This window comes from Durio zibethinus, chromosome 25, assembly GCF_047325235.1.
Source record: "Durio zibethinus cultivar Kanyao isolate XHJ-2024 chromosome 25, ASM4732523v1, whole genome shotgun sequence".
Classification (NCBI taxonomy): Eukaryota; Viridiplantae; Streptophyta; class Magnoliopsida; order Malvales; family Malvaceae; genus Durio; species Durio zibethinus.
In genome coordinates this window covers 12,842,930-12,865,965 of record NC_143186.1, presented here as the reverse complement: position 1 = coordinate 12,865,965, position 23,036 = coordinate 12,842,930, and the positions used below count along the sequence as shown (strand labels likewise).

The window sequence follows — 23,036 nt, the reverse complement described above, 5'->3', positions numbered from 1 at the left end:
TATGCTATTACTGATTTACTAATAAGTTATCGATTATTGACTACTAAATTATTATTCATTTAGTATTCAGTTATTACTAATTTATTACTAAGTTATTCGTGATTTACTATTAAGTTATCTATGATTAAGTTATACCAATTATTTTCAAATTTTCAATGATTAATTACTATATTATCAATTATCTACTACTATGTTATTATTGATTTGCGTATATCCAAAAACAAAGTAATCCTAATACATACTAAATGATGTAATTTATAAGATAAAGAAAGAAACTAAGAAAAACTTAAAAGTGTTGCTAACTTGAAAAGTAATGAGTAAATACTCTTAATTTTCTATTCGTAGTTTAACATAAGTTAAAATTTTAACCTTTTATACTAATGTAAGTATCAAAACTAAATTAGATAAATATAAATAATATATATAAGTTTGTTTCCAATATATTATTCAAAATTTTTAGTTCATGATAAAATTATACATATTAATATAAGTTTTATTAACGATTTAATTAAATAATTAGTGTATGTATTTTCATACTTATTAGTGAAGTATAACTGCATATAAAAAACTTGAAAATTTTGAAATGTGCTGCCAACAATGAAGATAATAAACTTTGTCTTATGTTTTATTTTTAAGTATATAATTTTGAGAAAAATTTTGTTATATATATAATAAAAGTAATGTGAAAAAATTAAATAAAATTTATAATAATAAAAGACAACAATTTTAAAAATATTAAGTTTACAATAATTACCTTTGCATTCTCTTTTAAAAATTTTTTCTAATAAACGAAAAGATGCCAACCAACTTTTTCATTTGAAAAGAGTAAAAAAATATTGTAAGCATCATAACAACTCAAATAATAATTAACTTTATGTTGTCTTTTTAAATAAGTATGAACTGCAATATCTTTTTCAAATGAAATGTTTTAATTGTTTCTCTCAACCTACATAGCAATAACTTAATTAGCAAATAAACGATTTTAAACTTGTTGATCTAGATTAATATTTCTATAATACAAATTTCAAAATTCTCAAAAAAGATATATTCTTAAATCTTTATAAGACTTGGGTATAAGAATTTTCTTATAGAATTGTCATTACTATCTCCATAGCTTTTACACTTAAATTTTCATTATGTTGTGTTCATATTCTATTTTGAAGTTTAGTACCAATGTCATAAAAATATACTTAAAATTAACGTCAATTATCAATTCAAACTTGAAATAATTCAAAACTCAAATTGAGTATACATAAAAATGAACTAATTTGACTCTATTTTAATTTATTTTAGAAAGAAAATGACTTAGTAATTATTTAAAACCTGAAATAGTTGAACATAATCAAAATTCAAATTGAAATAATAACCAAATTATAATTCAATATATCTTATTTATCTTTTGTAACAATTTAAAATTTTCTTATTTGAACTTTTTTTTCCTTTATCTTCAATGTCTTATTTTATTATCCTTGTGATTGAATTAGTAAATTAATTTTTAAGGACATTTCTAAAATGTAATTACAATTATAAGAAATTAAGCATATTTAATTTTATTTGGATTTAAGATAATTTGTATCTGGCATTTTAAACAAAGAGAAGCACAAATCAATTATTGAGTCATATTTGCTCAATTGCGTAAGTAAATAATTAAGTATACTATGAATAGAAGTAAATGATAAAAATTGACTCAGTTTATTTGATAGTTGCTCCTAAGTTTAAAATCCAACTTGAAATTATGAAAAATCAAAATTCAAAATGATTAAAATACTAAATAATAAAGATTATCAAATGAATTTTACTAATGAATGACCTTAAATCACTTTTTAAGTTTTGTTAAATTATAATGTATAATAATAGTTTTTATATTAAATGTAATAGTGATAATTAATTTGATGAATTTCTATGCTTTGAAAAAGATGATCTAGCAAGGTAACCTTAAAAATTTTGATACAACAATAAACATTTTTCAACTATTATGATGGAGAAATGATGTAAGTATACAATGTTTCTTCTAATAAAACAGTTCTATATTAATTCTAAAGAAATTTGAAATCTATACGTTTGTATCTTTTTCATTAAAACATCTTATAGCACAACCTTATTTATCATATGGAGAAGATAGAGCTATGTATAAACGGTCAATCTTCTATCTCATTTTTTGCTAAGGATAATTTTCCATTAATACTTTTATCAATTTAATGTAATGCTATGCTCTGCCAATTGAAATCTTAATTTTCTTTTATTTGAAATTTTTTATTATATAAAAATATTGAAATACATAATTTTAAAAACTTTAATAAAAAATTAAATTCCTAGCCTTAATACTTGTCATGTTTTCTTCTTTAGGATTTTCTAATTCTCATTAATAACAAAATTGTTAGCTAGCACCTATACAATTTATAATAATTTTATTTTTTGGATTAACAATATAAATCTTCATTAATAAATATAATTTTGGCATAAAAACATTCAAAATATGGTTTCAGTGAATTTTATCACATCTTGAAAGAATTCATCAAAAACAATTTATATTACTTCACTTGATAATTCTTTACTCAAAATAATTCATGTTAGATCGTTCAACGATCTTGATAACCGAAAAAAGCAAGCAATTTAATAAAATTAATATAGATTAAATAATCTTGAATTAGAAATTAATGATATATGCACATTAAGATAGAAGTTGATAAAGGCAATTTGATGGGATCTAATCTTGAACTACTGGTAGCTCCAACTCCTCTTGAATCATCTAATTGTATCTATGGAAAGTCTAATTAAAGTATTCAATGAATCACATAGAGCTAATTGTTGATGGAAGGTATGCAATTGATTTGCATTTGATTTGACATTAGTTTTTATTCATGAGAACAATAATTATAAAATTATATAAAAAATACAAAAAAAATTAATTATAGAGGTTAGATTAATCTATAAAAATTATATATATTAAAAATTATTTCTAGAGGCTAAAAGGATTTAATTATGTTATCAATACAAACAATAAAATCATTAACGTATCTTATAAAACACATACACAGTTAAAGTCAACAAACCAAACTTGGTAAAAAATGAAATAGAAAATGGCATAGAAAATACTAAATCCATTCATGATTTATCCAGATAAATCATGAGCAGAAAATTGAAATTGAAGCATTAGTAGTCCTCTTCTTTCTAGGGTTAGAAACTACAAACAACCAACAACTTTATCCACAATTAAGATCCAATTTGGATTGTTTCATTGTTTGACAAGCACGAGGTTAAAAAGGATATTTTAATAAATCATTTTTAGCATTTTTTAAATTAAAATTTTAGATATTTTAATTTCACAGAAATTTTATTTGATTTATATTAAATTTAAAAATAAGTTAATAACAGATATATATATTTAGGGATAAATTTTTTTATTTATAAATTCATAAGGATACTTTCGTTAATTATTTTTAATATTTTTAAAATTTACACTTTTACATATATCGACTACCAGTTACATAGATATCAACAAAGAAAATCCTAGCCGTCGGATATAAAGATACAAATAGATACATGTAAAACTGAACATAATTAACATTACGAGAAGCTCTCCTATTTATATAAATTAAATAAAATTATAGAACTATTACCACTTTAGCCTGAAAAATCTCCAATCTTTTCATCAACCCCTAAAGACCGAATCTGAAACATTTGTTAATACATGTCAGAGAAAAATCTTCAGTTTGAGGGTTAGTTGTAGTTCTTACACTCTTGTAAAAAAAAATTATAATAAAAAGGAATGGTTATTTTTAGAGAATGATTATAACTCACCTATAAGAGCATGGTTTGTACTATGTTCTCTGTCCAGTATTTCTTCGGATTTTTTTCACTTTAATATATTTTTGTTGACCTCTCTCAGTCATCCTGACGAACCACCATGGTTTTCCAGTTGTGAATACAATGTATCCCATGCTCAATCCGAACACCAATCCACATCCATATCCCATCAGCATTGCAAATTTCCAACTAAATGCTCTTGTTGTCAGTGTTGGCTTCAACTTCCCATCATTACTGCAACTCTTTGACAATGGGAATCCACATAAACCCAAATTCCCATTGTAAGAATCATTTTCAAAAGTATCAAATTGATTGCCTTGAGGAATGGGTCCGATAAGATAATTATGAGAAAGGTTTAGCACTTCTAAAAATACAAGATTTTTTAGTTGTGCTGGAATTTCTCCTTCGAGCTTGTTCGATGAAAGATCCAATGATTCAAGCTCTGACAAATCACCTAAAGATGATGGGATAGGACCTGTTAAACTATTGTGAGAGAGGTTGAGGGCTATAAGTGAATGAAGTTCACCAAGTGAATTAGGAATTTCCCCAACGAATTGATTGTTCGAAAAGTCAATAACCGTCCAAGTGGTTAATAGTGCCTGAAATTCTGTTTCCAACCCTTTTATTGTAAAAGTAACATTTTGCCTATAATACATTCCATCAGCCGATTCTTCGATCATGTACTCTGGCTTAACTTTCTTTTCACACCTTTCCCTTATGGCTTGCAAATTTTCAAAAAAATTCGTCGGTAAGTATCCACTAAAGTGATTGTGAGAAAGATCAATGACACGCAAACGAGTGAAGGAAAATGCAACTTTGGAGTTATCTACGTGACCATAAAATCTATTTGATCTCAAGACAATAACATGTAAGTGATCCAAGTTTCCCAACCAAATAGGAAAAGTGTCATTTAAGTTGTTCTTCCCCACATCTAGAAGTTCCAAGTCTTTGCAATTACCCAAAGATCGTGGTAGTGATCCTTCTAATTGGTTGTTGTTGGTCTCAAAAATTCTCAAAGAACAACCTTTAGCAAAATTTTCAGGTAATTTCCCATGAAAATTATTCTCTTTTAGATCTATGTGTAAGACAGAGCTCAAGTTTCCAATACATTTTGGAATAGTTCCACCCAAATTATTCTTAGACAAACTGAGACCTAGAAGGGAACTCAAGTTGCAAATTGAGGAAGGCATTTCTCCAACTAAATTATTCTGTGAAACATCTAACCAATGCAATGAAAGTGGTGCAGTTGGAAAGTGTACTGGGAGAAAACAAGGAATAAATCTAGGTTAGGAGTTTGAAGATTATATGAAATTAAACAAAAATGCAAATAAACTATGTTTGTTGATGTAACGCATGCAAATAAAATGCATATGTTAACCAAGAAAAATGATAGGATAATTTACTCCACAGCATCTTACCATGTCTAAGTGCGTGGCTGCACTACTAATTGGTCAACCATAAGTTGAATTAGGAAATTCTATTGCTACGTACGTAACAATATTGGAGCACACTCTGACAAAAGTAATCACTCCATCTGTCTCTCTCCGATTCTCCCAAATTCTTTGCCTCTATATGACTTTCACAAAAAGTACAAGAAAGAGTTTTGAGTTTATTGTATTTTATATTAAAATTTTAATTTTTTTATAGTTAGTATATATATAGTTTTAATTTCAAAAATTAAAAAAAAAATCGTGAAAATTGATTTCCAAATATATAACATAACATAAACATAAGTAAGAAACTTTTTCGATGTTCAAAAAAGAAAAAGAAAAGAAAGATGGTGTTAGGTCATAAAAAACCTTGTATAAAAAAAAGAAGATACCAACTGGTAGAATATTATTAGGATTGACTCAAAATTCTATAAGAAATGCTTTTGAGACTCTTTTTTAGATTGATTAGACATTGTTAGATGGACAAAAAGATTTGTAGGAGAAAAATTTTAAGTGGAAAGAGATTATTGATAGCCAAAATTTGTATGTTTATAAATAATAGGAGCCTCTATAGGATTAGGTATGAGAAAAATATGAAAAAGAGTTTTAGAGTTTTATTTGATAGACACCCTATAGGAATAGAGTAGATTGAGACGGTCCTTATAGATATACTTGTTTGAGTTGAAAATACTTTATAAGATTAGAGAAATATAAAAGCATCCACATATGTATAGTAAGCCACGTGGGTATATAATTGTTTGGGTTGAAAATACTCCATAGGACTATAGGAAAATGAAAAGGTCCATGAATATTGTTATGAGTATTGATTGATATGATTATATGTTTGTAATTTTTTACAACTAGTGGATCTTTTCTCTCATTCGTATAAATACTTAAACAATTGGTATTAGAGCAAAAGTTTGGAACATGGGAAGAGGTAAGCCTAGAGGAGGTCAACTTAAGAGAAGAGTTCAACTTTGTATTTTGATAGATTGATTTGTGAGAAGCATGAAAATACATAGAGAAGATAATTATGAGAATTCTATTGCTATTAGAGTCAAATATGTCTAACATGAAGGTTGATGATTTGATAAAATTTGTATCAAGATGGAGATTGTTGTAATTGACTCAAATCCCATAAGAGATTTGTTTCAGATTTTTTTTTAGATTGATTAGATATTGTTTCATGAATAAGAAGACTTGTAAAAGAAAAATTTTAAATGGAAAAGAATTCTTGATAGGTAAATTTATATGCTTATAAGTAATGTCAATTTCTATATGATTAAATATGAGAAAAAGATGTAAGAGACTTCTAAGGTTTTATTGGGTAGACATTCCATCGGATTAGAGGAGATTGAAAAGGTCTTTATGAATATATATGTTTGAATGTTTGTAAGTGGATTAAAAGAGATTAAGATGATCCATATAAACATGTATGCACATATGTATGTATTTGTTGGGTTAAGAATACTCCATGGGTAGAGTTATGTTCAAAGCAGAAGTGATGGGATCTAATAATTAAGATTAAATTTTTGACAATTTCAATTACCAAAAAAAAAAAAAATGCTTACCGGTCAAGTTGTTCCCGCAGATTTCCAATACCTTAAGCGAAGTCAAATTGGCGACATCTAAAGGCACAGTCCCCTCCAATTGATTATAAGCCAGGAATATAGCTTCTAACTTTTTGCATTTGAACAAACTTGTTGGAATTCTTCTAGAAATTTGACTCCCACTCAAATCAAGCCATCGTAAATTAGGAAGGCGATCAAATATATCTGATGAGAGATGACCTACTGAGAGCATGTTGAATCCAAGTTCGATTATTTGCAATGAAGAAATGTTGAAGAGTGATGAAGGAATGGAACCTGGAAGCTTATCATTATTATCATAGATGTCTTTTAAAAAAATTATTAAAAATTAGAATATATGAAACATAAAAAAAGAAGGAAATGTCAATCTTTAAGAAAGGTAAATATAAAAGTGAGAGAATACTACATACTTTCAAATATATAAAGGCTGAAAATTTCAGATAAAATGACCAAATGTATAAGACATTTAGTTTAATATATAAAACTGTAACTTGAAATTGAAATTAAGACAAAAAATGTAAAGATGATATTAATGAATGTAAATTTTCAATTAATCTCGTATATAATCTTATGTGATGTTCACTATATATCTTAGGCACACCAAAACATACCTTGAGCTTACCTTCAAATTTGTTTTGGTCGAGGCCCAAATGTTTAAGCCAAGTAAAATTCCCAATTTCTGAAGGCATATTCCCCACCAATTGATTACCAGACAAGTATAGATATTCTAACTCTTTGCACTTGAATAAACTTGTTGGAATTCTTCCAGAAAGTTGACTCCCAATCAAATCAAGATCTAGTAATCGAGGTAGGTGGTCAAACATATCTGGTGAGAGATGACCGGAGAGCTTGTTTAATCCGAGTGAAATTGCTTGCAACGAAGAAAGATTAAAGATTGAGGAAGGAATGAAACCTGCGATAAGGTAAGTTTATTATTAGTATTTCAGAGATGCCGTTAAAAAAAAAAAAAAAGACATATGTTCACTGTACCTTCGAGGTTGTTCCCGTCGAGAAGCAATATGTTGAGCATAGTCAAATTTCCGATCTCTACGGGCAAACTTCCCTCCAAAGAATTGTTACGGAAGGATAAATATTCCAATTCTTTGCATTTGAATAAACTATTGGGAATTCTACCGGAAATCTGGTTCGATGTCAAACTTAGTGCTTGTAATTTAGGAAGGTGATCAAATATTCCCGACGGTAGATGACCTGTAATGAAATTATTAGTTCTAAAATCAACATTCTACAATGAATAAAGACATTAAAAATTGAGAAAGGTATGCAATTGCAACCTGAAAGGTAATTATTATCCAAAATTAACCATTTCAAGTTTGAAAGATTTCCGACTGCTGCAGGAATCGGCCCTTTCAAATTATTGTAATGCAAGGCCAACATTTCTAGTTTTGACAAATTGACCAGTGTGGATGGGATAACGCCTGTGAAGTTGTTACCATCCAAATACAACGACTGAAGTTGAGTGAAGGAACCAAACCATGGCGGGAATTCCCCCCTGAAGTTATTGTTAGCAAAGTTCAAATATTTCAGCGTATGCAAATTAGCTAACTCAATGGGGAGAGAGCCTTGGAAACTATTATTGTGAATGTCGAGCCAAGCAAGGAAAGAAAGATTTCCCAAGTGAGGTGGGATGGTGCCTGTAAGACTCATTGCTGAAAAATTCAGAGCAGTGACTCTCTGGTGTCTGGATCCGCAAGCGACCCCAATCCAATTGCAAACAGAGGCAGAAGTAGACCAGTTGGATGCCAAGAAGTTTCGAGGGTCGTAAGTGACATGGGATTTTAGTACAAGAAGAGCCAATTGGTCAGTGCTGATGTTGGGTGAACCGGTAGATAAAGTAGCCCCAAAGGGAGGCAATAGCAACAGAATCGTAAGAGGGAAGAGGAAGCCAAATTTTCCCATAAGGTTAGGCGTGGGGATAAGGCAAATCATGAAGAGATCAGAAAAAACTGTCTTTAATCGGTACCAGTGTACTATTCTAGTGTTAATCGTTCAATATTCTTTAAATACTTTCTTTTCATGGATTTAGCCACTGCATCCTCTGACTCATCTTTTGATTAAATAATACGTGCAATTGGGTCCTAATTCCGAACCAGAATATACGGTGCAAGAGGTAAGCCTAAACCGCAAGACTCCAATCTCAAGGTTTTTTTTTTTTTTTTTTCAAACAATCAAGTATTATTTTCATATAAAAATTTAATGTAATAAAATAAAATAGATAAACCAATCTAAAAAAATTAATATAAGTGAATAAATTCAAGATAAAGTTGAATGAAATCTTCTTTTATGTGTATGACGTGACTTTAACTTAACGTCATAAACACAAAGTCTTATTGTCCAATTTCAGGAATTTTAGAAATAAGATGATGATTAAGCTAATATTTATATGTGAAAGAAAATTTGATTAATTTTAGTAATTTTTTAAATCTTTTAGCATATATTAATTTACTAATTAAAATGTAATTGAAATGGAAATAAGCTTCTTAAAGATGACAGTGATAGAAGTAACTATAAAGAGTTGAAAACGATTGAGGCTGAAGCTCTCAACACTCAACAATCAATGCAACAGTTCTAGACATCAGAGAGGAAGGAACATTTTACCTGCAATCACAATAAAAAATTATATATCCACTACTTATAAGTGTAAATTTTATATAATATTTTAATATATTTTACATAATTTTAAATTCAAATTGATTAATTGTAGTATATATATTATAAGTGATATGCTTTCGACAACATTGTGTGTCAAACAACTAAATTCAGTGCCCCAAAGCGTACGGAAAACTCTTTTGACGTTTGGTTCAAGAACAAAAATTGTTTTTTTGAACTTTTGAGCATATATAGTGAGAGTTAGGAAAATGAGAGGATAAGGATAGAAACTAACCATACAAAGTAGAAAAAGACGAGAGGTGGAAGCTGTCAACCCTCAATAGTATTCTAAACACTGGAGAGATGGGAAAATTCTACCGCAAATGGCTGCTCATTCAGTGCCCAACATTACGGTAAAGTATGTTGATCTTTGCTTCAATGGTCCAGACATCCAATTGGAGGACAGAAATGCAGTCTTACAAAACTCAATCTTATGAAAAGCTCTGATTTGCTGAATGTGACAAAGTCTCTAACTTACTTGTTCGTCATTATGGCATTCTTTTCAATTCATCCTTCCAATGCCGGTTATTAGAGGCAATCACGTTGCAGGACAAGTAAAAGGATGTTATAGTCTCACAAAACAGGGTTCAATCGTCAACCTTGATTGAAATGCAACGTCAAACAAGATAAAAATTCTCGATTGCGGTTAATTTATTATGACTAATCGCAAAATCAAGTTGCGATTGATGTTTTTGTTTTGGACAAAACACAATGAACGTATTGATGAAAAAGCAATTGTAACAGTCACAATAACACCAAAAAAAACTTGGATCACAGAATCCAGTCAATGGCGGGACATTGTCCCAGTTCGAAAAGCTCATCCCATGTCTTGCCTGGACAGCAATGCCGTCTGCAGCCTTATTTGCTGTACGACTAACACAACTTAACTTTACTCCTTCAAACTTCTTCATATAGGCCTTGATAACAGTCACCATTGGCTGGATATTCTAGTCAGAACATGGCAGTGCTTCATTGACATTCCATTACAGTACTTCAGAATCAGTCTCAATTACCACCGTTTGGAATTTGCAATCATAAGCCATTTTAACTACTGCTTTCATGGCCAAGGCCTCAACTTCTAAACCTGACTTAGCATTCACAACTTTCACACTCGGCCATCCCTTGCATTTCTAACAACGATGGAAGTGTTATATAGCGTAGAGTTTTATAATAAAATGATTTTCTTTTTGTTTAATAAAGTTTTAAAATAGTTGCAGTACTCACTTTTTGCAGTAAGTGGGTTCTTTTTTGTTTTCTATATTTTGCAAGCAAGTAATAGAATATGTTTAAAAAAATAAAGGCATCCATCCTAGGATCGAATTATTCATATAAAGCTGAAAGCTTACTTGATATTAAACTTGTTAAATGTGTTAAAGTAAAAAATGAATTGGACTTTAATTCCAAAATTCAAGATCTGAATCCAATTATGGCCATTTTTTATTATATAAAAAATAAATACATATATAATATTATAATTTAAACATTAAAAAATATGTTAAATATTCATATTTTAAACTTAATAAAAATAAAATACTAAAGATTAAATAAAAATATCATATTTTTAGTTTTTTAGAAAAAAATAATTTGGTTAGGTCTAGATTGCATCAATTACTATTTTTTAATAATTTTGATGGACTTCGGCATAATTTAATGCTTGAATCATTGGAAAAGTTGTACTTGGGCAAGCAAGTAAAATGATAACATCATATTAGTTCCAGTTCAGTACAGTTCATTGGCACGTCTACATTAGAATTCCTGAGAAAAAAAATAAATTCACTTTTCTTTGTTTTTTTATTGGTTACATTACAAGTAAAAATTTCTGTTACAAACTATATATATCACATATTACATTTACAGAAGAAATTAATAAACAAACAAATTAATTAATAAAATAAATCAACATAAAATTAAACAAATTGCCTACATGTGATAAAACTTGAACCCTAAAACTTAAAAATTTCAAAGTTCCCTCATTTCTATTAAGCCAATATAACGTTGGCGTTTATTTGTTGTTTAATTGATGAGAAAACAACAAAAAAAAAATCGACAACCATTTATCCTTTGACACTATTGCCACATGTATAGAACAAATCCATTTGTAATTAAAAAAAAACTCAATTAAAATATTGAAAAAAACATCTTTAGATTATTTTAAAAATTTTAAATAAATTAGAATTAGACTAGCACTTTGTGAGATTATTTTTTATTTTTTAAATTATGATTTAAATATGAGAGAAGTAAAATTTTTAAGTTAAGTTTTAATGAATGACGACATATAGACAAATATAAATTTATTTATTTATTAATATAAACTATACTTTTATTATGTATATATGTAGTTTTTGATTAAATTAAACTATTAAATAATATTTTTATTATATAATACAAATATATATAAATATAAATTAAACAAATAATAAAATACATTCTTTTATATATCCCTAAGAGGGTCATGGCAAAGCATCCCGAACCCATTCTCGACTTGACTCAAATTATTAAAAAAAGCGATATTTAACTCAATCCTTATTTTTTTTAAAAAAATTATATCAATTTGATCGTGACAAATTGAAACTCATCGGATATAAATTATTTTATCATTCCTACATCTATTGACTTTTTCTTTATAAATTTTATCTAGTAAAAAATTTTAAAAAAAATAAAAAAAATCAAATGGAATGCCACATGAATTTATGAAATTAAAGTATTAAATAATATTTTTATAAAATATAGAATATAGAATTAAATAATTAATAAAATAAATATTTTCTATTATATCAGGTTCAAGACACAACACCCAAAACCTTGTTCTTAACCAAGCTCAATTAAAAAAAAAAAAATCAACTAAGTTATCTCAAATTAAAATAAAGTGCACCAATTAGATTGAGAAATCTATAAGATATGAGTTATTTTATCATTTCTATATCAATTGACTTTTTTTAATAAAATTTATCTAATAAAAGACAAGCAAAAAAATTAAAAAAAAAAGAAAACCAAAAAAATCAAAAGCTTTAAAAAAATAAAAAGAGGGAGGTGCCACGTGAACAATAGAGAAGAGATGAAATATTTTAAATTTATGTCCAACCCAATCCCTTTGGCAAAAAAAAAAAAAAAGGAACCCTAAATTGGATCTTGACTTTTTTTTAAAATGTACTAATAATGAATCGTTACTAATCCAAATTAATCGAATATATATTATTTTATTATCTTTATCTCCATTAACTTCTTTTACAAAATTTATCTAATAAAAAATAAAATTAAAAAAACTAAATTAAAAAATTAAAGACAAAAAAATATAAAATAAATTCAATATAAAATAAATTAAATTAAATTAAAAAGTGATTTAAATAAAAAAAATATAAGTGTTACGTGGATACTCTCTTCTTCGTCAATTGTCTACAAAATTAATATATAGATTTGAATTGTTTTAGTATTTTAGCCAATAAACTCTCTATATTAGTTTGTAGGGAACGATGGTGCTAAAAATACTCCTATCACACATTCATGCAGGTACGGATCTAAATATGGAGCTTTGGGGCAGCTGCTCCGTCTAGGATTTTAAAATTTTTTAGATTTATTATAGAAAAAACTCTCATAAATTTTAAAATTTTCAAATTTTACCCCCACTAAAAAAATTTTTTAGCATATTTTCCCTTATTAAATTGAGGATTATGAAAGAAAATATTTTATTATTTATCTAATAATTGAACAAATATAATTTAGATGATAAGCAATTTCATTATATTATAATATATTAATTTTAAAGAAAACTAAATAAAGAACTTTTAGAGTTTATATAGATAATATATAAAATGTGAATTAACAAAGTTAAAAAATAAAAAATAATATTTAACTAGCATAGGTTATGTCTTTAATTTTGTTTTCGTTGTATATAAAAAAAAATTGTTTTCATTGTATATAAGATAATAAGAATTTGATATTATAATAAATAAGAAATGAAAGTAAATGATAAAACTAAAAAGATTGATTTTTATTCTCTCTCATATTATATTTATATTTAAAAATTTTATTAGTAAAATTTTATTAAATAAATAAATATATATAAATTTATATGTACAAACGTTTATACGTATGTTTGTCAAAAAATAATTTATATGATATAATAATATTTTAAACTATATTCACCGATAATCATGTAATTAATTTTAGTCATGCAAATATTGTATCTATGGCAAAAAAATTTATTTTTATAAAAAAAAATGTTATACATGTTAATTTGTTTGAAATTTTTTAATAAAATTAATAAATTAAATTAAAATATTTGCCCGGGATAAAAAAATCCTTATCCGTCCCTGCATTAATGAAATGTTAATTAACGTCCCATTTTTATTACTTAAACTAAGATTTATTATTAATTAAATAAATAAAAAACAATTATTGATTTACTTCATTTTCTTACGTAAAGTAGAAACAACAGCTGTCAATCCCCCAAGAGTGCTTCTGGTTTCTTCAAATCTAACGACAAATATAAAATTAAGCAAATTCATGCAAGAAATATCAGCCGTTAAATTTAGGGGATAAGAATGTTGGACCAGGCTTCACATCCTCACAAAAACGACAAGGGCACGTGTCGGAAGCCGGGGGAAAGTGAGCCCCTCAACAACAAAAAGGGTCTCTGCATCAGGAGGAAATAAATTTAATTATCTGTGGTGCCCCAGATCAGACGAGTAAATCTAGATCGTTTGATCATTAGAGTGATGGGGCCCACGATTAGCCTTCTGTTGACCAACCCTCTACGATTTTGTGCCCTAAAATGGATACAAATTGGAATAATTTCATTCCTTACCTGCCCCTACAATATCTGAGAAAATAACAAATTTGCCATCCAGGTACATTTAACATAATGTCAAAAATGTCCGACAATATGCGCGATCAAAAGTTTGCTTATAACTGCAAACATCCTTTTAACTTTAAGAACTTGATTCACAGCCAAAAAATCAAGATACTTTATTCTAATTTTCCTTTTTCTAACCCAAAAAAAAAAAAAAGAATTTGTCTCAACATTTAAGTTTGAACTAGCAATAGCTTTATCTTATATGAATTTGATTAAAAACTTAACATTTGTTGACAATCATGTAATTTGTTTATAGAATAATTTTTTAATTTTAAGTAATTATGTATTACATTAAATGCTTGACATTTTATTAACAATTATATAGTTTATATATAAAGTATTGAATTTTAATTTTTAAATGATCATAATTTAATCTCTTATATATATATTTATATATATATATATATAGAGAGAGAGAGAGTTTTTACATACATATATATATATGTCACACCACATTTAGAGGTTTTTATTTGTGTTAGTGGGGACGGGTCACGTAATCATTACACTTTTTGTAAAATTGATTTATTAGGATGTGTAACTTTAATATTTATATGTCCAATAACTTTTTTTTTAATTTGATATGAAATTAAAATATATTACTTACTTTTTAAGTGTGACACTAAGGCCTTGTTAATTAGTTTGAGAAACTTAAATTGATAGAAATTATAAACACTCAATTTTATTCAAAAGCTTTTAATTTCAAAAATTACTGAATTTTTATAAAAAGAACGTTTGAATTTAAATTTTTATTAGGTTTTAAGCCAAGTTTATTTTAAGTTTTATGTTTTGATGGTTCGATTTGGTTTGATTTGGGTACGTCCCAAATTAAGAGTAAGTCCTTCCTTCCTTTCTTTTTTATTTTTATTTTCCTTTTTTTTCATTTCTTTCATTTTGTTTAATGAAAAAATAAAAAATAAAAAAATAAAATATAGAAAGAAAAAAAGAAGAAGAAAAAAAAAACCAAATAAAAAATTCGGTTAACCTGGGGATAATTTATGAAGTTGTTTTTTGAAAAATTAGGATTAGATTAAACTCTTTTGAAGATGAAATTTTGAGATTATCTTTACGAAGATAATGAAAATTTAATTTAAAGTTAAATCCCATTTTAATCTGGTCTCTTATCACAATCAAGGCAAATTTTCCTATTTAAACAAATAATTAGCCTCAATCGAATAGACAATTCAGAGTGGGGAAATCAAGCAATAGACTCTCGACATAGCCACATTTTTTAGGAGAGACAATCCAACAAACAAAAAATAGTCAACAACAAGTAATAAAGAAAGAATAGAAGCAAAACACAACCATAATAAACTCAGCAAACCAAAATTTGGTAGAGTGTTTTTTCTTCTAGGGATTTGCTTTAGGGTTTAGAGTGATTCTTCTATTTATTGTAAAGTGACATTGAAACAAACAAAAAAAAAAAACTTTGTACAACATGAGAACAAAGAATGCTGCAAGTTTATTCATGAATAGAGTACAGTTTATAAGCTGAACAGTTGAGAAATATCAACTATCCATGACAATAATTTCCTCCTAGAAAATAGACTAGTATCCACTCTTAGTGGATCATGATGTCCTTTTAAAAAATCTCTAACAACATTAATTTGACCAACTCTAAATGGACTCTACTCCAATAGAAATAATTGCATCAATCTAAATGTAATTAAAAAAAATGACATAATATGCACTAAACTTTAACATTTCTCTTAATTTATGCTTTTGATTTATTAAACCAAAAGCTTTACCAAATAGCTCTAACTTTGGCTTTGTGAGTGCTTTGGTGAAGACATCGATCACTTGTTCCAATATTTTTCTACTCAAACTCTTGTTCAGGAACTTTCTCTCGAATGAAATAATATGTTAAACTTTTATGGGCTTTATTTGAGCATGAAATACTAGATTTGATGCTAACTTGATTGCACTTTGTGTAGAGACTCTATTTTATTCGAAAATTTTTTGAGAATCGAAAATGGGCATTTGATTATAAAATGAACCCGATTAAGAAGTGTTGGGCAAAATAAAATAAAAGCAAACTTTTTTTTTTAAATTTAGTTTTCATTTTAATTTTGTTATTAATTAGGCTTTAAAAAATGTCAAAGCAAAAAAAAAAAAAAAAAAGGAAAAATCAAAAATGGGAAACTATGGATTTATTCTGGTATTCAATCAAACAAATCACACATTACAGAATCAAATCACAAAAAATCTGACTGAATTAATTTAGGTTCCAAATTTGATAGGGATTCAATCCCTATAAGAACAAAATCAACCACAAAGAAAAGATGACATAAACAGGGCATAACTAAAAATTTTAAGCAATCATGTTTTTCAGAGATTTAGTTTTAAGTTCTGGAAACTTTAAATTTGATTTATAGATTCTAGATTTTGATTTTCTAGTCTCGGTTCTAGGTTGATTTTCTAAGGAATTTTGGGTATTATTTTGAGTTTGAGTTTTCCTGGGATTTGTTTGGAATCTAGGAGTTGGTGTTGAGATTTTCTATTTTGGGATCTTGTTGGATTTTTTGAGTTTGATGCTTTGATTTCTGGGTTTAGAAGTCTCAGAGTTGTTGGATTTGATTTTTTAGTTTTTGGAATTCATATTTGAAATTTTGGAAATTTTGCTAGGAATTTTTTGAAGTTTTGAGTGTATTCTAGGTTTTTCTAGGTTGGATTTGAAATCTGGGTTTTTGGGGTTTTTAGTGGGTTCTGATTGAATTTTTTGGTTTGGTATTTCAATTTCTTGGTGGTTTTCGCAGTGCTGAAGGGTTCACGGTGGTCATTTTTTGGGTTTATTGGTTTTTTGGAAAAGTTTAAAGTTATTGGTGATCAGTCAAATTTTTTGACATCAAAATCTGCATATTTGGTTACAAACTGAAGGGAGTTTGAGTTTTTAGGTTGAGTTCTTAAAGAGAAGGCAGACGAAAATTAGTTAGAGAGAGAAAGAAGCTGAAGCAATCTAAGAAAAGAACCAAAACTTTGCCTTTTTATGCGTGAGTAATATGGCATCATTTTGGATAAGCTTGGACTCGCGTATTGACCTAGTTGACCTATGTGCAGATTCGATTGACGACCTGCTCGTTTCATAGGTTTGTCCTTTTTTTATTTATTTTTTGGTTTGATTTTTTTATTTTCCATTTTTTATATATTATATATTATTTTTATTATTTTAAATGGTTGTTTGAATTAATGTGGTGAGACAAGAAAAAGAGAAAAAAAAGTTTTTTTTTGCATGATGTTTTTTATGAATTTATTTTTTTAGTACTTATTTTAACATGGTTTAATATATTTGTATTTTTTTATATCTAATTTCATGTTTTCATATTTATTGTATGATCTATTAATATATTTTGTATAATTGCATGATTATATTTAATTGCATGATAATTAATATTATTGTATGATAGTTTATTATTATTGCATGATATATTATATTATTATTGCATTATATTGTTTACATGATAATTTTTGTTTATTTTAATTTATTTTTTAAATTAAAAAAATGTTTTTCAATCCTACTAAACTATTGGAGGATTTAAATATTGAATTAAGTTTTACCAAATTATTGAAGGACTTAATGAATTTTTTTGAAAAAATATTTTAAAATTCTACCAACATATTGAAAAATAATTTTTTATGAAAAATCTTATCAACACATTAGAAGATATTTTTGAAAATAAATTATTTTTACCAACAAATAAATTTTCAATTTTGTTAATATATTGAAGGATAATCTTTGACAAAAAGTTTTAGCAACATATTGAAAGATATTTCTGAAAATAAATTGTTGTCAAAAAAAAAATTTTAAACAAATCTGATGAATAAGCCTCTTCAGTGTGAGTTACTAGTCTCCGTGAATACTCATGAGATGAGAAAATTATCTTAAATTACTATCAAACTATTGGAATAATTAAATTATTTGGTTAAATTATATAAAATGTTTTAAAGCTTGGATAACTTGAAATTAAACTGGTATCATCATTTGGATAGGCATTGTGAGAGTGCTATAATCTTTTTCACGTATAACTGTACTATCAAATCTAAATCTGGTTTAATAGACTAGAATATACTATTTAAAGATACCTAAGTCAAGCTTAGGATTCTTCTTTAAAATAGGACAAACTCAGTTAAATGGCCAATCACATTTAAATAAAAAAAAATTAGTGGTGACTTTTTTAATCCATGTTTTGTGATAGATCTCTAGATCTATACGTTATGACAATTTAATTGTCACACCTCAAGTAACGGGATACTCAACATTTTGTAAATGTTAGTTATCAATTATTTCAACCAAACTTTTTCTAGTGCAGCCATTGTTGCAACACGATACTTTGCTTCGATACTAGACAAAGCAATGTTTGCTTACTTCTTTTTACATTGCAAAATTGCAGTTGATCCCATATAAAAAATAGTAGCTAGTTATTGATCTTCTATCTTCGACATTACTTGCCTAATCATAATCCACGAAGCCACTTAACATAAAGTTTTCATTCTTTATGTATAGTAACGCAAACTCAAGAGTGTTTTTCACATATTTTAAAATTATTTTTTCAATGTCAAGATAAGGGACTTGAGGACATTTTATTAACTAAGAGATAACACCTACAAAAAATGACAAATCCAATCTTGTTATAGCTAAATAAATCAAACTACTAACAAGTTGGTGAAACTTGTACATGTCCACCATTGATTTTCCTTCATGTTTTTTTAACTGGATATATGGTTCAATAGAAATCCTTTTTGGCTTTGCATATTTCATTGAAAAATGTTCCAATAAGGTTTGACCATTTCTTTTTTGAGATAAGAATAAACCACCTTCCATTTCTTCAATCTCCATTCCAACAAAATATCCAACTTTTCTTAGGTTCTTCATCTCAAATTGAATCGCTAAGCCATCACATAAAGTCTTGACTTTTAACATAATTGTCTCCAGTAATAATCATGTCATCAACAAATAAAAGAACCAACAAATGCATCCCCAAAATTTTCTCGACAAATATATTTAAGTTGGAATAAAAAACTTCGAATCCATAAAAAATTAAATATTTAGAGATTTTTCCATACCACGCACGTGGAGCTTGCTTGAGGTCGTATAAAGCTTTCTTTAGTTGGCAAACATGGTGAGGAAATTCCTTAGAGACAAAACCATGTGGTCAATTCATAAACACTTCTCCATCTAATTATCCATAAAGAAATGCATTTTTGACATCAAGTTACCACAAATTCCACTTCTTATAGGCAACCAACGAAATGAGAGTTCTAATTGCTGTCATCTTGGCAACTAGATTAAAAGTCTCTTTATAATCCAGTCCATAATGTTGTGAGAAACCTTAAGCAACCAACTGTGCTTTGTATCAATCCACCAATCCATCCACTTTCTTCTTCAACTTGTTAACCTATTTATATGTTTCTGGTTCAATATCCTTAGGCTTTGGCACTAACTCCTAATTATTGTTTTTCATAAGTGCTGAAATTTCCTTTTGCATTGCCACTTCCCATCTTGGGTGCCCTTTAGTTTCTTTAAAGTATAAAGGTTCACGAGAGCTAATTGGACTTACAAAAAAGCATTATGTTATAATGAACTCATTGACTAGGATTAATAGTCTTTTTACTAAGTTGGTTGTCTTCTTTCTCGGCTAAATCATCTTAGTGGTAGGAAAATTTAATCATCTCTTTTTTTATTCCTATTGTTGGCTTTCTAATTTGTTGTTGTAGCTTTTTGTTTTTGCTCCTCTTTTTTTTAGACTATTCGAAGTCTTTATAATTGATAAAGTCATCATTTAAGCTTGGTTTTAACTTTGCAACATCATCAACTTTGATGTTTGACTCAGTTTTTTCTGAAGTTCTATAGTAAAGTGAAACTTCATCAAAGACCATATCTCAAGAGGTAGTGAACTTCTTGGTTTCTGGATCCATGCACCTCCTGCTAGGAATTATGACTCAAATTCTATAAGAGATTTGTTTGGGATTGGGTAGCTATTGCTTGATGGACAAGAAAACTTGGAGAAGAAGAATCTTAAAAGAAAAGAGATTCTTAATCGGTAAGTTTGACTTGCAAAAAAAATTTTAAGAGGAAATGAATTCTTAATAGGCAAATATGTTTGGTTATAAATAGGTGAAGTCTTTGCAGAGTTAGTTATGAGAAAAAGATGCAAGAGAGTTGTGGGGTTTTGTGAGATAGATACCCTATATGAATACTAGAGATTTTACATCTTATGGGTGTATATGTTTAAATGTTTGAGAGTGAATTAGAGGAGATTGAGAGGGTCCATATAAGTATAATGTATGGGTGTATATGGGCATGTGTTTGATTGTTTTGACAGGGTATACATGAGTTTGGGTTAAGAATAACTAAAGAAGATTGAGAGAGTGTATGGGTATTAGTTATGAGTATTTGATTGGATTTGATATTTATTTGTAATTCTCTACAACTAATGGATCTTATTTGTCATTTGTGATCGTAAGCCATTTTGATCGAACCATGTTGAATTGTTATCTCTTATATGATTGATTGATTATTTGATTTCGCTTTCGTTGGCTTGATTGGATGGAGTTTTTTATCCAACAAGTAATATCAGAGCTGTGCTAATCCCTAACAAGTAGTATCAAAACTGAAGGTTTGAGATATAAAAAGAGCTAAAAGTTTGAGACATGGGAAACAACAAGCCTAGATGAGCTCAATTCAAGAGAAGAGTTCGAGTTCAAGTTTTGAGAATTTAGGATCAGTTTCCATGAAACATGAAAACATATAAGAAAAGATGATTGTGAGACTTCTACTCCAGGTGAAACCAAACATGTCTACCATGAAGGTAGATGATTTGATGAAATTTGAGTTAAGATGAAGATTATTAGGAATAATGATTCAAATCCCATAAGAGATTTGTTTGGGATTGGGCAGGTATTATTTGATGGACAAGAAGACTTACAGAAGAAGAATTATAAAAGAAAAAAGATTCTTAATAAGCAAGTTTGACTTGCAAAAAAAAAAAATTCTAAGAGAAAATAGATTCTTAATATGCAAGTATGTATGGTTATAAATAGATGAAGTCTCTATAGGATTAGGTATGAAAAAAAGATGTAAGAGAGTTATAAAATTTTATGGGATAGACACCTCATAAAAGTACTAGGGATTTATATCTTATTGGTATGCATGTTTGAATGTTTGAGAGTGGACTAAAAGAGATTGAGAGGGTCCACATAGGTATGATATATAGATGTATATGGGTATGTGCTTGGTTGTGTTGAAAAGGTGCACATGGATATATGTTTGTTTGGGTTAAAAATAACTAGAAGAGATTGAGAGGGTCTATGATTATTAGTTATGAGTGTTTGATTTGATTTGATATTTGTTTGTAATTCTCTACAATTAATGAATCTTATTTCTTATTTGTGAACGTAAGTTAGTTGAATCGAACCACATTAAATTGTTATCTTTTATGTGATTGATTGATAATTTGATTTCACTTCCATTGGCTTGATTGGATTGAGACTTTTTACCCAACAAGTGTTATCAAAGTTGTGGTAATACTTAACAAGTGGTATCAGAGCTAAAGGTTTAAGATGTGAAAAGAGCTGAAGGTTCAAGACATGGGAAGAGGCAAACCTAAAGGAGCCCAATTCAAGAGAAGAGTTTGAGTGCAAGTTTTAAGAATTAAGGATTAGTATGCATAAAATGTGAAAACACACAAGAAAAGATGATTGTGAGACTTCCATTGCAAGTGAAGCCAAGCATGTCTAGCATGAAAATAGATGATTTAATAGAATTTGAGTCAAGGTGGAGATTATTAGGAATAATGACTTAAATCTCATAAGAGATTTGTTTGCAATTGTGCAGATATTGCTTGATGACTAAAAAAATTTGCAAAAAAAGAATTAAAAAAAAAAAGGGATTCTTAATAGGCAGAATTCTAAGAGAAAATGGATTCATAATAGGTAAGTATGTATGGTTATAAATAGGTGAAGTCTCTACAAGGTTAGGTATGAGAAAAAGATGTAAGAGAGTTGTAAGATTTTATGGGATAAACACCCAATAGGAGTACTAGGGATTTACGTCTTATAGGTGTGTATGTTTGAATGTTTGAGAGTGAACTAAAGGAGATTGAGAGGGTCCACATAGGTATACTATATATGTACATATGGGTCTGTGTTTGGTTGTGTTGAAAGGGTGCATATGGGTATGTGTTTGTTTGGGTTGAGAATAACTAGAGGAGATTAAGAGGGCATATGGGTATTAGTTATGAGTGTTTGATTTGATTTGATATTTGTTTGTAATTCTCTACAACTAATGGATCTTATTTCTCATATGTGGACATAAGTTGGTTGGACTAAATCATGTTAAATTGTTATCTCTTATGTGATTGATTGATTATTTGATTTTGCTTCCATTGACTTGATTGGATTGAGACTTTTTGCCCAACAAGTGATATCAGAGTTATAGTGATCCCTAACACCTCCAACCCTTACAATGCTGATCATAACCAACAAAAATACACTGTTTTGCTTTTAGATCTAGTTTCGTTCTGTCATTTTTTGGAGTGTGAACATAACAAACAGAACCAAAAACTTGCAAGTAACTCACATTTGGCTTCTTATCATATAAAAGCTCAAAGAGAGATTGGTTACCTTGCCACGGTGGTAAACGATTCACTACATGACATGAGCACTTCATAGCTTTAGCCCACAATTGTCAAAGAAGAT

At 28.0% G+C, this 23,036-nt stretch overlaps 1 protein-coding gene across 1 annotated transcript; it reads right to left on the bottom strand.

Moving 5' to 3' along the window:
* Window positions 1-3,821: 3,821 nt before the first annotated feature.
* Window positions 3,822-8,773, bottom strand: LOC111276287 (uncharacterized). Its single transcript, XM_089754364.1, has 4 exons — window positions 8,119-8,773; window positions 7,817-8,035; window positions 7,449-7,739; window positions 3,822-5,065 (listed from the first exon to the last, which is right to left on the bottom strand). Exons 1-4 carry the CDS (start codon window positions 8,771-8,773, stop codon window positions 3,822-3,824), a joined length of 2,409 nt encoding a protein of 802 aa, XP_089610490.1.
* Window positions 8,774-23,036: the final 14,263 nt, after the last annotated feature.

Excerpts from the sequence above, each read along its gene's own strand:
- LOC111276287 (XM_089754364.1), bottom strand. The coding sequence starts at position 8,773 with ATGATTTGCCTTATCCCCACGCCTAACCTTATGGGAAAATTTGGCTTC. Across the intron at positions 8,036-8,118 it reads GGATAATAATTACCTTTCAG|GTCATCTACCGTCGGGAATA; the intron begins GTTGCAATTGCA and ends ATTTCATTACAG. Across the intron at positions 7,740-7,816 it reads CGACGGGAACAACCTCGAAG|GTTTCATTCCTTCCTCAATC; the intron begins GTACAGTGAACA and ends ACCTTATCGCAG.